Genomic DNA, 17954 nt, shown 5'->3' with positions numbered 1-17954 from the left:
AAATCGCATTAAAGGGAAATAATCGAAAGGAAGGAAAGTCTAAAACATGGAATGTGAAAATGCGTAAGTGTGAAAATGATATTTCTGTCATATATCGATAACAACTCAAACTGGAATTTTTTTAAATGAGATTAATTATTTAAACACTGTCAAAACAACGATTAATTTTCAAATGCCGTTATCTTACCGAAACATTAGATAGGAAGCACAGTTTTATATAATTGTTAAGATATATTATTTATTCAAATGTTCTCTTATATCCTTGAGGCATCGTCCCCTGGTATCAACTGCATTCAAGTTACCTATGATGCTTCCTTGTTTGCTTTTGATACAGGTAGGAAAGAGACATTTACACACATTTTACATGCCTATGGCCCATAAGGTATCGTCCCCTGGTGTCAGCTGCCTTTAGGAAACCATAATGCTTTCCTATTTGCTGCTGACACAGGATCCGGATGAGTCATGGACATGTTTAATTTCTACTTTCTTTTTGGCTAATTATTATATATTTAATTGATCCAACTTTTTGTGTACTATACATATGTGGATATCTATTTTTCTTTTCTTTTTTCTTTTTGGGCTGCTTGTTTGTTATCTATATCAACCACACTTGTAATAAAATGCATTAGTATTAAAAAAAAACAACATACTATAGATTCTTTATCTACGTATTCTTTAAGAACTTAAATAGTTCTCGTTTAATTTTTTTTTTTTTTTATCTCATTGTTTGTATTGTATTATGAAAAAATTATTGATGTTGTAATGTTTATGCCCTTTGGGGCCCATAATTGGAAATAAAAATATCTTATCTTATCTTATCTTATCTTATATGTTTTATGTTTTGCTTTATATGCTTTAATTGTGCTTATTAATTGCTGTACTTGATAACATTATTTATTTTGCATGATGTGTTTTATGTATTGTGCTTGTCATATATTTAAGTCGGATTTTAAAAGCTCTACAGAGCTGATGTTGAATTGTTATATAATGTATAACCGACTTTAAATAAATCGTTTATGCTTTTAGTTAGGTAAGTGGCTATTTTGACGGAACCGGCAAAATTATGAAAATAGCAAATTAGCCGGTTCTGATTAAAATATCTAAAATCAAGCCGGCAAAATAGCCTATTTCTATAGAATTTTACTGGCACCAACAATATAGTGAAATCGTTGCAGGTGCTGGAAAATAGAAAATATATTATTTTGCTGGCATTAGGTAAGCGGAAGCAAAGTTAAAAACTATTTTGTTTAGCCATATGCAATTCAACAATAACAAAAAAGGGCTAAATTTGAACATTTTTTAATTTTGAAGCTATATGTGATTGACTTTTTTTTTTTTATATTGTATGGTATTTTAAATTTATAATGCAATGTGATTTTAACTAATCTGAAATTTTATTCTTATGCATAGTTACATGTAGCACGAGACTGTCTGATTTTATAAATAATTCCAACTACATGTTTTGATATTCTATTGCAACAATTGATGCTCTATATTTATGTTCTCACGATTTTTTCCTAGTTATCAATTCTACATAGTTATTTACACTTCGACTGATTAAGGTTTTTAAACGATCATATACAAGTGCCTAAAATAATGTTACGTCTGTTTGTATTTTACTACTGGTATATCGGAAGTAAATATTATATATTTTTTTTATGTTGACAGTGCACAATTTCATAGTTTTTTTTGTAAGTTAAATTTCACTCGTAATAAAGAATTAACAAATTCGCTATATTTCTAGTGCCGGTAATATAGCCATTTCTATTGATATATGCTATTTTGCCGGCTTGAATTCAGATATCTTAATACGGCAAAAAAGCCACTGCCTAGTTTTAACTTGTATTGAGACGTCAGCAGAATTGTTTACTTTGAATTGGGACTATTGTACTAATGTCAAAATTTTATGTCCAGGCTTTGAACTTTTAACGTTCATAAAAAGTAGATCTAATATGAAAGTAAGTTTCGATCATATGAGTATCAGATGTCAAAGATGTCTCTGTTGTCTGTATATAACATCTGAGACATATATACAATAGTATTATATGTCTTTAATGGCATAATAAAATAGACATTCTCCTATTTAATATTTTAATAATGATCTTTCAATACATATGTTCTTAGAATATTCCAAAAATTAACACTGAGAAATTACTGCCGTTTTTCTGATTAAAAATATTTCATACTCAAGACCGAAAAGAATGTAAAGTTCTGCATTCAACGCTGAAAAGGATCACTAAAGCCGTCAAACTTTAGAAGTAAACTTAGTGGGAACTAAATAGAACAGATCCTGAAAACTGCAACACCATGCAACAGACACAAAATTATTTAAAAAAAATCTTCCGTCAGTGTCACTGAAATATCATGATTGCAAATTTCGTTGCATTTGAAAAACAACAGATAGCTAGAACCGTTTGATTCACATCATGAGTTTACGCAAAATTCCACGAACAAATTTTTAATTACTTTAATCAATTCCCCACCTCCCATTACGCACATATGGTAAAGACACGTAATAATCGTACCCAATCCAACGCAAATCAACGACCTCTGATATTTTGTGGTTAGTAAATTAATTTGTTTACTAAAAACTTGAGGAATAATCATAAAAATTATTTTAAAAAATGATGAATTTTAAAACACCATCTTCATCTTATTTTTGTTTTGATTCATTTTTTTCCAATAGAAAAAAAACATCACCAGAAATTTCAGATACGTAAATCATGTGGTTACTTATCTAATTTGTTTATCAATCAAATAAGGATAAAATACATACTAGTATAAGAAAAACGATTTTGATTATGGAATATTTATGAATACAATCTTCAGCTGATAGATACGTGTAAGTTACTATTTGAATTTTACTACTTTTATGACTCCACCATAACGTTACCCTTGAACGTTCGTCCGTCCCATTTTTGTTTCCGCACTCTAACTAAAGATTTACTGATTCAAATCTTATAAAACTCATATAAAGTGTTCAGAACAGAGTTCAAATTTGGCAAGTGAGTCACTAACCTTTCTAAAGTTATGCCCCTTTTCAATATTGCAAAGCTTAAGTTTGGCATTCGTATCCTCAGACACATTCTAATTTTATTTTTATCTTATTTAGCATAGAAACGAGGTTTGGACCATGTTAGTCATAGCTAAAGAAACTTTTGTCTATAGACAAACGTAAAATAAGTCCTCTTTGATAAGACGCCAAATATCAAAACATCAATGTGGGTCTCTTAACTATTTTAAACATTTCAAATGTAGAAAGAAAAAAAGCATTTAGCACAGGATGTTTTTAGATTTTGCATCATTACAAACTTCAGAATTTGTTTTTTAAATGACGATAATTATTACAAAACTTTTAAATATGAAAGACCAAGATGTGATATGGTTGCCAATAAGACAACCGTCCAATAGAGACAAAAGGACGTGCATGTTCGGAAATGTATATAGGGGCATGTATATGGCCGTCAACAATGAGCAAACCCATACTGTAAAGAAAGCGTTTAAAGACCTCGGTATGACATTTAATATTGAATAGTTTAAAGCAGAAAGCCGATGGTCATATTTATGGTAGAAACAATAACATAAACAGTTGTAGCAGACAGCAACCAACATGACCAACAACAACAACTAAATAACTATCTCCTGAATTTGGAAATGAGACACATACAGAAAAAGGCGGGGTTAAACATACCTGTTGGCGCTCGAATCTCACCTATTCTGGGACAGTTGTGTACCAGTACTACATAAAAACAAACTGTATGGGCAGGTAGCAAAGGATTTGGTTCTGAATTTTATCCGATCGATAGAAAGCACAACAACGTGTTTAGAAAAAGTTAAACAAAGGACTTTGTCATATCTATAATAGAAAAAAAAACAACCAAAAAACAGATTACTTCAGATTTCATATCGAAAAATATATATATATAAGAATATTTTTTTCAAGTCTTGATATAAATAGAATATGTTTGTGTCATATCTCTAAGTTAATAAAGACAATATGTACAAAAAATGTATCTGCGTGTATTATATCATGTTCTGTACAACACTAATTGATGATCTTTTAACTAAGTTACGTTTGGTAAATGATGATATTATTTGATAATTTAACGAAATACAAGTAGTGATAATGTAATATGCAATATTATTGTTAATCATTCCTTTCTGTTATATTGACAAATATGATTTATAAAGCTTCTACATAAAATAACTGGATAAAAAGAGAAGCACGAAGCCTATTTGCTGTTGAACTAGTGTGTTTTAAGGGGAAAGAAGTATACTGACTGACTTCAGAAATGCAACATATATTGTTGCATAAAAATATTGCATCTCCATACTTTCGAAACTGAGCAATGAAAATCTAAATCGGCAATAAGAATATTGCAGACAGGAATACGTGTTTCCAGACTCATGTCAGAAACTCGTCTTACTGTACTAGCTAGACGGGATTTGTTAATGATAACATAAGAACAAACTACAAAAATCAGTTAAAAAATGCTAAACTCTTCAGATGGATACAAATAGAAATACAGTACATGTAACAAAACAAAGAGTGAACGTGACCGGGTACTTGTACATCCCAACAACACAAACGACAATAAACACAGTTCTGAGAGTACCCGCATGTACTGACAGCTAGTTCAAATCAAATAACATTAAACAAAAATCATGCATCTAAGACTAAATAATCAATCAGTACACATCCAATGAATTTAATGTTAAGATAAAGTCAGTGAAAAACACGACCTTGTGTAGACTATTGCGAAAAGATATTGCAAAAAGAAGTCTTCTAACAATTAACCTTAACAGAATAAACTATCCAGAATCAGATAACTTTACTTGGTGTATGTACGGTATTGGTGTTTTATGGATAAGAATGTCCTTTTAGTCAATTTTAACAGATAATCAAAATGTTCTAAAATCAATCAACTTTCAAGTCTGAGCCATATTTCGTTATCTCAATTTGTTGAATTTTGCTTTGCCAAAATTTAGTTAAGGGAAGGAATTAAGTGGAAACTGAATTGCAACCTCTATATATATATATGCGTTGGGGTTATAATTCTCGATTCTAACACATTTAAACTTTACTTTGTTTGACAGAGCGAATATTTTTTTAACAGAAATTGGTGACCACACAGCTATGTGATAGATCGAAAGTAAGACCCAAATCCGAATCTACCGTTAGAGTACATTCAAGTATACCACAGCAAACACTACATAGTATGCTGGATACATTATTTCCCGTCTCGTAAAATAATCATTGCAGGTAATTTGATGTGTGGTTATTTATGACATACGCTACATAGTTACAATTATCTGGGAAATGTTGGCACACTGCCTTTTGGCCTAAAAAAATACCCAGAATTAGAGAAATAAACAAGAACAACTTACACAAACTAAAGAATTACCCAGAATTAGAGAAATAAACAAGAACAACTTACACAAACTAAAGAATTACCCAGAATTAGAGAAATAAACAAGAACAACTTACACAAACTACAAACTATTTTGAATCGAATTTACAATGCTCATAATGCATCTGATGAGAATATTGTCTTCTGAATTAAAAGAAAATTATTTCCAACAGTGGTTATATTACTCAAATATTTGCTAACAAGCGAGACGAGTAGAAACATATTAATATTGTGGTACAAAGAAAAATAGCGACATCGTCAATGTCAGTAAATTTACAACGAGACATGACGATTTAGTCAGAATCACATCTAGCAAATTTACACGACATGACGAACAAGTAACAATCATCGTTCGTAAAAAAAAAACAACTAATGGGACTTGACGCCTAGGTCATACTGATAAAAGCACGCATAACTAAGTCAGAATCACAGCTCGCACGTCCACTACGAGACATGGCGACTAAGTCAGAAGCATATAGTAGCTCGTAAATCTACAACGAGACATGACGTCTAAGTCAGAACCACAGCCTTTGACAGAAATGAAATATTACTAATTTTGAAATTCAAGACACATAAAAAATGTTTTATCTTCTGTTAATGGAAATAAATTAACATAGTATTTAAAATGCAGAAAAACAACCAAATAATCGTCACTACGAAGCTAAGGTGCATAAAAAGAGTCCTCGATTTTGTATCTGTTTTTTTCCAAAAAAAATAAAAATGAAATAACATGCCTCAAAATTAAAAGGAAATTAAAAGAGAGATTTTAAAAGACATTTTGGTCTAAAATCTGCTGATATGAAAGCATGCTGTCCTACACTCTAGATATCGCTGTCTATATATAAATTATAAAAACAAATAAACAAAAACGAAAACAACAGCAACAAATAAAGTCAACAAAATATATAAATACATTATTTGATATTTCTTTTCACTGCAATAAGATATTTCAGACTTTAAAAGGTTTGTTTTTGGTATTTCTCATAAAAAAGTGAACTATATATCAAACAAACAAATTATATAAACTGTATCATATAATTATATACATATCAAATGCATATGATATTCTGATGCTCAAGGCAAACATACATTATAAAGAAGGTTGTTGTTTTAGATCATCTTCTATTGATATTGAAAATTTATCAGTATTTTTTGGTTTTTGGGGAGGGGTGGGGAGAGGGGCTGATATGGTATACATTAAATTTTCAAACATCAAAAGCCTACTCAATTAGGGTTCAATATAGGAGTAACTTCACAGTAAGCTGGTTACCGATTATAATCACTGATCATTACATCTGATACCATGTTTACATGTATATACGTTTAAATTCAATCTAAATAGTACATTATTGTCACAACATTTCATTCCACATCTGTTTATATAAATATCTGTTTTCCATCACAAGTTGAGGTTATAACCTTTCTCTTTCTTTATTCAAATATTGGCATGTAGACTCCAAGAACTCTCACGTTTGGTTTTAGGCTCAGTTTTCGTATTATTTTATACGTCTTACGAGTGGAGATATTTATTGTATATAACCTTGTCATTATGTTAACATATATGACTAAATAAGGCAGATCAGTGTGTAATCAGCTACTGTTATCAGGTTTAGATAAAAATTCCTATGACAGTACTGGTCAATTTTATCAGAGGTTATACACATATCATGGTTGATAGGAACGGAGTATCTACAGGACTGGTTTGTCGTCAGGTACGTTTAGTGATATTGGGTATGATGTTTATTAATTAGCATTTTAAAAAATAAGAGGTAAGAGAATTATTTTTAGAGGTTTCTATTTTATATTGACATCAGTTTTTTTAATTCAGTTTTCATTCATTGATTATTCAGGTAACAATGAAGAAAGGGAAGAAGGAGTTTCACTCTAAATTTGCAACTAATGTTTTAACTTAAGACTAGACAATATATTTAATGTTGGTCTTTCGAGATGGTCCTTCGATTTCGGGTTTTTTTTACGAGCAAACGAATCATTAGGCTTTCTAAATTTAAACCTCTGTCGTATTCTCTTTTTGTTGATGTTTTAAGTGTTTAACCTTTCGGTTTTGAATAGTATTATTTCAACTCGTTACATTTTGTTTAAATAAAACGAGTTTTATTACAAAGTAATGCAGTGATTTTCATACATGTATTCTATGTGGGGAAAAAATCCCGCCCAAAAAAAAGAGTAGCACTATAATTGTGTAACATAACAACAGGCACTAACTGTAGCTAAATCTAATAACACAACGGAAGCAAAGAATGCGCAAGAGATATTTTCAAACAGGAAACCATTCAGGAAAACAGAAAGGTAATTACACAAATACATTTCTAATGTCTTATAGTTTTGATAGATATTACAAAGTCTAATTACAAAGACATATCAACTGTACTCTATACGTTTTAAATGGGATTTTTTCCTGGTTCAATTGTTCTTTATTTCAAAAGACGTTTGAATTTACCTTTTTTAATTCGGCGCTCAGCATTACTATATAGTGAAAATAATATAATGCAGTTTTATATTAATCTGATATTATACAGCTTATACTGGCTTATTGAACTATATAGTAGAAAACAGTGACAAGATTACAGTTTATAAACACAGATAACGAAATTCATCACGATATTCCTCAAAACTCAATGTATTCTATAGTTTACTAATCTTAAGAGATCTATTATTGTTATTATGAAATTATGATTTCCGACGCAATCTTAAAAATTCATGATCTCTTTATTAAATGAACGAAAATAATCATTAATATTGGAAAATAATGTTATCATTAATATTGGAAAATAATGTTATCATAAATATTAAAGTATTACAAAGATTTTATTAGTTTAATCATATTTATTTATAGTGGATTGGTAAACAAGTTATTGCAACTTATATTACTCCATTTTCACTTTGCGGGTGCGAGTGCTGCCTTGTAGCGGCATTAGCCTGCTCTTTTTCGAAATCTACAAGGGTGTGTTTTACGTGCAAGAGTTATAATTGCTCTTTCTTAACACGGGCCTACCATTTATCGTCCATCTTCCGACGGACTATCATCGTTTCTCAAGACCATACTCGCAAATGGTGTCAAGTGAGAGCCGAAAATTAAAGATTTTGTTTTCTTCCATTTCAATGTATTGAAGTAATTAAATAAAGTCAATCAGAAAATTTAGAAACACCGTTCATTGTCTCAGTAACCATTGTTAACAGTGATGAACCAGAGATAGACATATAAATGTCTCTGGATTGAACCAATTGGGGGTTTTCAGTGAATACATTTTTATTTATTACCCTTCTGGAGAAAAAAAAATGTTTTAAAAATTTGGAATCATAAAATTAATATAAGTCAGACCAAGCTGCCCCCCAAAAACCATAAAGTACAAACACGATGAGTGTAAAAATAAGATGCGATATAATTACCAACGAAACTCTCCGCCAGAGTTTTGACCTGCCTGGTTCTATTGTCTATTGTTAGATAAAGACTGCAATAATTTCATGAATAATTTTGTAAAGGAAAATTGGTTTGTGCCCAGCCTAACGTTTATACTTATAATGTAACTGACAGACATTTCGATAAGCAGATTGATTTTAAAGTCTTGTGAAACTTGATCCATGTATAACTTGTAATGGGTTTGACTAGGTTTTAGAAACTGCGTGCACTTTTAAATCGGTTCTCGATCTTAAGTGATAAGCCATTTGAATATTTCAGTTACTAATTATGTAGCGCTGTCCCAGGTATTGGGAGGGTGGTGCACACACCGACAAAAACATTGAACACGCCTCATTCTCCAAGGCTATCATTATCAAAAAAAGAGCTCGTTGAGCGTTGAGTTTTGTCGACTTAACTATATATTTTTTTCTAATATTCATATCCCATATTTAGTTGAAATGCTTATTAAAAGAATTTCAGTGTAAAATTTCGTTTGTTGGAATGTAACTGTTTAAAGGTAAAATAATTCTCTTGTTTACTTTTTTACCTGTTACGAATTGATTACAGAGATTACCTTTTAACAGATAAGAATATTCATTTGCAAATATATTTTTCTGAATAAACTATTAGCTTTTTTTAGTTTTTTTATTTATTAAGTTTAAACTAACTAACTAACTAACTAACTAATTTTATTCAGTATAAAATCCAGTACAAAAGGATCATCGCTGAAACACATAAACACATATACAAAAAAACATATACAAAACAAAAATAAAACATAACAGACAACAATTTTGACACTTATAACAAGCAAGAGACAAAACTCACATTTCAATATTATGCAATTATTCCCACTGATGAATGTCTAATCAAAATACATTTGTCTATATATATAAGAAATCTGGTGAGAACATCAGTCTCCGAACAGTTCATTAAATATTTAAATTTATCAAAATTATCTAAATTGCAAAAACATGGTATAATATTAACAATGTCATCATATAACTTTTCCCTCTCCTCGTGATAAAGTTTAAATATATTTTATTGCAAGAATAGCTGAAGGGATTGGACACACCATCCCAATGAAAACACAAAACAATTAATTACAATGACGAAAACATTGCAGTAATGTATGTTCTACCAAATCAAAAGTAAAACAAAAAGAAAAATGAGGTGCAATACAAGTTAAACCAAATACAAACTTTGCTATCTTTTTAAAATTTCAGTAAACATTTCATATAATTACCTTATATATATACATACACCAAGGACATCAAGGAATGGTCTATTTAGATACACAATTTCTTAGTATATAAGAATAAATAAGGCAAAATACATTTGTATTGACCCTTTGCCAGGTATGATATTCCAAAGAAAAAAATGTTCGAAGATTAAACACCATTAACAAAATTAATTGTTCTCACTTTCACACATGCATGGAGATATTTTTTTTTTCTAAAATTTCCACTATCAAGTTTTGCAAATTAATAAAAATGACGCAGGGTATACGTAATAAAACAGCAACACAACGATGCATATAACGAAAAGGCATGTACTGGCCAACTTATAGACAGATGTTTATGGAGTTTGTCAAACTGTCATTTTCTTAATGCTTATTGTAATTAACATCATGTTAAGCTATTCAATTCAATTCAATTCAATATTTTATTTACGTCTCACCTTGTATAAAATTACACAATACATTTATAAAAGATACATTTTGTATACATAAGCCAAATCTGTACAGATTTATGAGAGACGATAAGCATGATAGTTCCATCATAAGGTAGAGCGAAAAAAATCCTTTATTTACACAATACTAAAAGGAAATATAATTCCAAATTCATTTTGACCCCTCACAATACTAATTATCTTTATTCCCAAGATTGCATTTGCAAACTGTAGATAAATTCCAAAGAAAAGTCATTGACATTGTATATCAAACTATACACAGTTAAAACATTGAAATCTTCACTAAATGTTGTTAGCTTTAAACTTCTCAAATCACCAAAAGAAAATAAATTCCTAAGAAAAGTCACTGACTTAGAACCTTGAAATCTTTACTTATATTTTTTTTCTAGCTCAAATCACCAAAAGAAATTCGCGTTATGTAAGGTTCTGGTTTCAACCAGACTGATCACTGCAGAAAAAATAAGCATTTAAAGAATTATTCAATCCGGTTATGTGATTTGTTAGGAATTAAACAACGTACATCCCAGTACTGCTTTAAACCAGTATTCATTCATATCCTATGTAAACTGAGATTTATGCTAATTAAATACTTTCAAGTGTTAAATTCTTCCCTTTCTAACCTTTGTTCATTGACAGATAACTCCAAAACAGTAACTGTGAATTATAAATGAGAAACTAGGTATCACTTGTATTGTATGAAACTGTATAACATGTAAAGTAAAGTATTTAATTACCCGTGTGATACCTGCTGCGATACTAGAAAAAACTAATCTGAAAGGAAAATAAGCATTTTTATAATTAAATATTTATTTTTAACTTGTTTACTAACTATTATGTTTTATTAAGTTTAAAGAGGTATGATATTACTGGGGCGTCTTATAGTAAACCAATAGTTGATCGAGAAAGGTTAAATTGTTTCATCATAGATCAAGGACTGGATGTTCATATTTGAATCAAAAGCTTGAAGTTAAATAGCATAATTGGAATAATTTGGAAGTCTTACTGATTGATTAATAAATAAATGTATGTATTCATTTATCTATAAATTTATTTATTTATTTATCTATAAATTTATTTATTTATTTTTTATTTATTTTTTATTATTTATTTAAAAAAAATAAATATTTCTTTTAATTTCTTTTTAATTATTTTTTTAAAAATTATTTATTTATTTATGTCTATATTTTAGAGTAAGAAAATATATATTGGGCAATACAAATCATAAATTGAAAAAGAACATATATCTTACTTTACCATAAAACACATGACTACATTAGCAAACATTTCCCCGCAAATCACATAGAAAAGACTAAAGTACTGCGCTAAACAAGATCCTTCCCAAATACCTGTAGGGTCTCAGGTTATCCGGAAGGGCGAGCACTTCCTGCCCCACTAATGACATGCGTCACTTTGCCAAAGTAAACATCAGATAAGCTATAGTCAGTGGTTAGGGTTCATCATGTAGATTTTTTTTATGTTTATTATCTTTCCGACTAAATGCGCCGAAATCTAAATTTAATTAGTTGATGCACGTCATCTTTTATTGTATCTGGTTCAGTTGATAATGTTGTAATGTGAATCTCATATTTATGACTAGAGCGATAATTTCATATATCCGGCTGATTTTCTAAAGACTATGTGTATCAGAGATGGGGTCATTAGAAATCAAAGAAATCCCCTTCCCCAAAAACTCAAGGAAATACATAAATATAAATAAGCAGACAGCACCTCGGTAAAAAACAAACCAACCAATATAATAAGACAGTACACAGACAACTAAATATAGAGGAACACACATATGAAGTTAAAAAGTATCATGTTTAAAACATCTCATTTTTTACTTGACTAAACCTTGCACTTGACCATGCAAAAGAATTAACTTGATTCCAATATGTCCAATTGCTGGACATTTTGGAGTTATTTATTGTTTTCGAACAGTGGGGCGAGTTGACATTGTTTGATATCTACTCATCGTGTTTGGGGGTCATAAAGGGTATACATCATATAGTAATATATAAAGTATATTGTAATGGTTTTGTGGCATTATAAACTAGATTTTATGAATTGTAAATGGGTTTTCGTCTATTTAAAACTGCTGGGATGTAGAATAGTTATCCCACTCGGACTTGGTGTGTCAGTGTAAGATCACCCTCTGGCCTCCGGCCATCGGGGCGGTCTTACACTGGCACACCGCGTCCTTGTGTGATAACTATTAATTACTACGCTGTTTGCCTAGTTGGTCAACAAACGACGTGTCGTGTGTGGAAATGAAAATAATGCGGTATAAAATTTCGTGCTTCCGAAACGTTCTGCCTGATTATAACCTTAAGATCACTCAAACATAACTTTTTAAAGTTAGATATGTATAAGTCAATAGAAACGTTAATTAGCTTTATTAGCAAAAGGGAAAACAAATATAGCCAAATGCCTTAAAAATTTTTTATATAAATAATTAATTGTTATGCAAAAATAATTTTTAAATTATTTTCTTCCTTAAACATTACATCAATAAAAGAATTACATTTTCAAGTCCAATTCAAAACATTTGTTCATGGCATGTCAAAATAATCACAGAAATGCTTCATTATACATGCTAACCTTATCAGTTGCATTATGCAGCGACGTATATTTCATTTTTTTTCTGATTTGATAAAGGGTTTAATGTCTAAGGAATTTGGCAAATTAAACCTGTTTTATTTAATATCTTATTATGTTGAAACAATAGTTAACCGCTTTTTTTTAAAAAATTTTTAAAAAAAATTTTAAATTTTTTTTTTTTTTTTTATTTTTTTTTAAATCTAACCAATCCATTCAATAAAGGCAACAGTAGTTTACCGCTGTTCAAAAGTGACAAATCGACAGAGAATCATCCCTCTTGTAAATATTTCCCAACCTACATCATTGCAGAAGTCACCAATATTTTGATTTATTGGTTTTCGTTAATTTTTGGGAGCTTATGTATAAAGTCTCAAAAATTCACAAAAATCTCGATATCAAACTCATTAAAGAATACTTCCTGTACGAACTATGACGCCCGTATATGACACGGAAACCAGGCGTAAAAATCATACTTTTATCATGGCGGCATTGCAGTGTTTACAAAATGCATGTCCAGGCGTCAACCAGGCGTAAACCAGGCGTAACTGAGGCGTAAACTAGGCGTAAACCAGGCGTAACATTAGGCGTAATATTTAAATGAGTACGCCTGGTTCACAAAAAAATAGGCGTAATATGCAAATGAGTACGCTTGGTCAATAAATAAACCAGGCGTAATATTATTTAATACTACACTTATTTTAGTTCAGACTGTATTAACCTATAGCTGTGTACTTTTGTGTATTTGATACAAACTTCTGTACTGTTGCTTTTATTTCTTATTGTTTGACAAAAAACTTGAAATATTAACCATTGAAGAAGCTAATATAGAAATAAATACATTTTAGGCAGACACTGGCTCAAATAAGTTTAAGTTTAAATAAGAATTATGACAATTATTTTATCTTGAAATAAAAGTAGCATCCTAACTAAGTTGTTTTTGAAAATTGTTGTCTTTTGAACTAAAATATAAATGATAATACTGCAATTTAACTTCAAGTAAAAGATTTTAATGTTATTATCCAAGGATAAAGGTTTTGGGATTTCAAAATTTCTGATAGAACATAATACTTAATAACTTAGTTATACTCACATTACTATTATTTACCATGCATTACTACTTTCCTTTTATTTCACAATTTTCATTAATCTATTTGATTCAGTATTTCCAATTTCAGATTCTTCCAAAAAGCACAAAACAAGCTAATTATCCCTATATATAATTGAAGCTGCCATGTGTCTAACTCTTGCAAACTAAAACCAAAGAGCCAAATTTTGAAAAAAAATCACATGATCCTTTAAACAAAGCATTATGGGTATTTCTATTTACGCCATACCAACAGTTTTACGCCCGTAAGAAAATTTACGCCTTGCTTATTTCAAGTTACGCCCGTAAGAAAACTTAAGCCTTGCTTATTTCAATTTACGTCAGGTTTACTGCTTTTTTCTACGCCCGTAAGGACTACACATTTACGTTTCCTGCTCCCTTACGCCTGGATCTAGACACGTAACTACCACTTACGCCTGGTTTACGCCTTAATTCCAGGCGTAAAACGCCTTATAATTTCGTACGGGTTTAAAAGATAAGTTGACCGAATCCTTTACTGTATTAACCTTTATATGGGACACTAAAAGCCGAATACTTAAGAGCCACGGATGTATTGGAGCTGAAACATTTGAATCGTTAAATGAGCAAAAAGTAACTACAAAATAGCCTAATCCATCTAAGGTCTACTTCGCCTCATTGAGTTGAAACCCTAGTTTCTTATTAGTTTATAACAAGCAGTGTACAGGTTTTTTTTTACAAATCATGTCGGTACCGAAATTCTAACTACTACTTAAAATCTCAAAACTGGACAAACATCTCAATATTAATCCGAATTAGACTACATTCGGTACATTGTATAAGTCATGAAAGTGTGCAACATTGTATTTAGTTAAATTAATTGTAGCACATGGTATTAGTTTATAAGTGTACATCTCCTTCTTATGAGCATACCATGATGGAAAATAACAACAAAGAAAGTAAACCATTCCTTCGCAGATTTGACTAGGTTCAATTACATGTTTACATCATTTTCAAGGTAGTTTAATAAAATGTACCTAATTGTCATGAAACATATAAAGTACCCATTACTCAATTATAAATTACGTAACACCAATGATATGTTGTTCATTAAAAAAATCACAGTGACGTAAAAGCTAATGTAAAAAATATAGAATGAAATGTAATACACTCAACAACATACAAATACTGTAGAGATTCAATTTCCAAACCTTTATTTGAATGTGTAATATAAATGGTAGGATTGATTATAAGACAGTAATTGCGAAATTAAAGCTATATATAATGCCGCTCTAATTTTATTTGCTTTTATGAGATATAGAGTTAATAAATTTTTGATGAAATAAACAACAGAGTAGCACTACTTTCTTGCTTCAGATAAAGACCATTGCATACTAGTCATAGAGAGATACGCAAGTTGTTACCAAAAGAGTCCAAGAAGTCATAAGACATTAAATCAATTGAGCAGTAACATACTTCTGGAAATTTCTTTTGTAGTGCATTTCGATGTAAAATATTGGCTGTATAGTTTACACTTGCACAGCAAGTTTTTCTCCTGCTTTAAGACACTGATTTATCCAATGAAAACGGGTAAGTATAAAGGTTTTCTGGAGACATAAATTGATTTGAATTACAATTAATTTTTTCTTTATTTTTTTTTTTTACATCAGTAGCTTTTCAATCGAATTAAAAACGACTTCTTCATTCCAGGTGCATAATAATTATAACAGCTAAAGCAGACATGTAACAAAGCAAACAATGTCAGTTGCTTTTTCGCTGTTGTTTTTTGTGACTGTAGTGGCATCACAAACACTGACAGGTAATTATTACAGTTTCTGTATACAGGTCAATATCTAGAGTTCTATAAAATACTAGAAAATATTCATGTTAAGGTTTTAGGTGGCATAATTATCTTCTACCCCTATTAGCATCCTTTTACCCTTTAATAAAGGTTCATTATTAGGGTTAGAATTAAACGTTAAATAGATGCTTTTTGTGTTTTTAGTTAAATATTTGTTTATTTTTGTTCTAAATGAAATTGTAACACAGTGATGACTGCTGTGCCATATTTTGACAATTTTACCTATGATGTCTGTTTTGTTCACGCATCGTTGTAAATGTAATGGAACTTGATGCGACATTCATACAATCATGTGAGAGGTTTAGCGCTATAAAACAAGGTTCAACCCACCATTTTCTACATTTGAAAATGCCTGTACCAAGTCAGGAATACGACAGTTGTTGTCCATTCGTTTGATGTGTTTTAGCATTTGATTTTGCCATTTGATTAGGGACTTCGGTTTGGAAGTTTACTCTCAGTTCAGTATTTTTGTGATTTTACTTTTTTTTTATATACGTACATTCTGAAGAGACAAATAGTTATCAAAGGTACCAGGATTATAATTTAGAACGCCAGACGCACGTTTCGTCTACATAAGACTCATCAGTGACGCTCATCTCAAAATATTTATACAGCCAAACAAGTACAAAGTCGAAGAGCAATGAGGATCCAAAATTCCAAAAAGATAGTCTATGCCTGGGTTAAGAAAATCCTTAGTTTTACGAAAAATTTAAAGTTTTGTTAACAGGAAATTTATAAAAATGACCACATTATTGATATACACGTCAACACCGAAATGTTGACTACTGGGCTGGTGATACCCTCGGGGACGAAACGTCCACCAGCAGTGGCATCGACAAAGGCATGGATCACAATGACTACAAGGATCTTATAATCTCAATCGATTTGATGTTACTCATTTGCTCAGGAGGTTATGCTTTTAAATATCAGACAAATGTAGTATCTTTTCAGTTTTGTATACTTCATGTTTTAGCTAAACCTAAGAGATGAATTTTATGTTTCCAATTCCTATCAATTTACGAATGGGCATCTTTCAACGACAGTATTAGGAATTTCTTTCTTTTTTTTTACAATTAAGTTTTTAATTTATTTGCTTTATTTCTTCCGATCCATTTTTTTAATCATAAAGAAAAAAGCAGAACAAAATACTGAACTCCAATTCATATTCGAAAAGGAACATTGCATAAAAACTAACAAAATCAAACGCCGTCAATCAACAGAACAAGTAAACACCTACCTTATTTCCGTCATTTATAATTCTTTAACTGCAATGTTCTGAATCTCTTTGCTTTATTTCTTCCAATCCATTCTTACAATAAAAGAAAAAGTTAAACAAAACAAATTGAACTCCAAGCCAAATTCAAAATGGAGAAAGTCATGACAACTGATAAAATCAAACGTTTTAAATAACTGGACACTGAGTAAAAACCCCTTCCATATTCTCATAATTTATAATTCAATTGCCATAAAGACATCATCTATAATTTGATCTTTGACATCAAGGTAATTATCGTAATAATCTTTTCGTTTTAAGCAATTGCTATATTCCTCTTGTTTTACATATTTGAAATACACATGCTTTATATAGATATTTGTTTATTCCACTATTTTACCAAGTCAGAAAAATGACAGGTATTATCCATTCGTTTGATGCGTTTGAGCCTTTGATTTTCCCATTTGATTAGAGACTTTCATAATTCATTTTTTATTTGTTCCCCTCGGAGTTCGGTATTTTAGTTATTTTACTTTTTGCATGACGATTGCATTTAACAGAAAAGGATCTATATTACCCTTCCAGACACACATCTGTTCGCATCCATTTCTTCCTGTTGTTATAAAAATACATAATTATAACCTTATTTATTTATATTTAGAAACTCGCAATTGCTACTCTATTAATCTGCTATCAAA

At 30.3% G+C, this 17954-nt stretch overlaps 1 protein-coding gene across 3 annotated transcripts in view; it reads left to right on the top strand.

Moving 5' to 3' along the window:
- The first annotated feature begins 7622 nt into the window (after window positions 1–7622).
- LOC139510093 (contactin-like) overlaps window positions 7623–17954 on the top strand; it is a 39035-nt gene continuing 28703 nt past the window's right edge. The window contains exons 1-2 of one of the 3 annotated variants that reach the window (XM_071296343.1): window positions 7623–7718; window positions 15893–16001. In XM_071296343.1, the coding sequence (XP_071152444.1) occupies window positions 15941–16001 (61 nt within the window). In that variant the 5' untranslated portion in view covers window positions 7623–7718; window positions 15893–15940. Of the gene's footprint in view, window positions 7719–11386; window positions 11545–15536; window positions 15773–15892; window positions 16002–17954 lie in introns of those variants that run through there. The other 2 variants (XM_071296342.1, XM_071296344.1) reach the window with 2 other exon arrangements.

This window comes from Mytilus edulis, chromosome 2 (genome assembly GCF_963676685.1).
Source record: "Mytilus edulis chromosome 2, xbMytEdul2.2, whole genome shotgun sequence".
NCBI lineage: Eukaryota > Metazoa > Mollusca > Bivalvia > Mytilida > Mytilidae > Mytilus > Mytilus edulis.
This window is presented reverse-complemented; position numbering and strand designations above follow the sequence as displayed.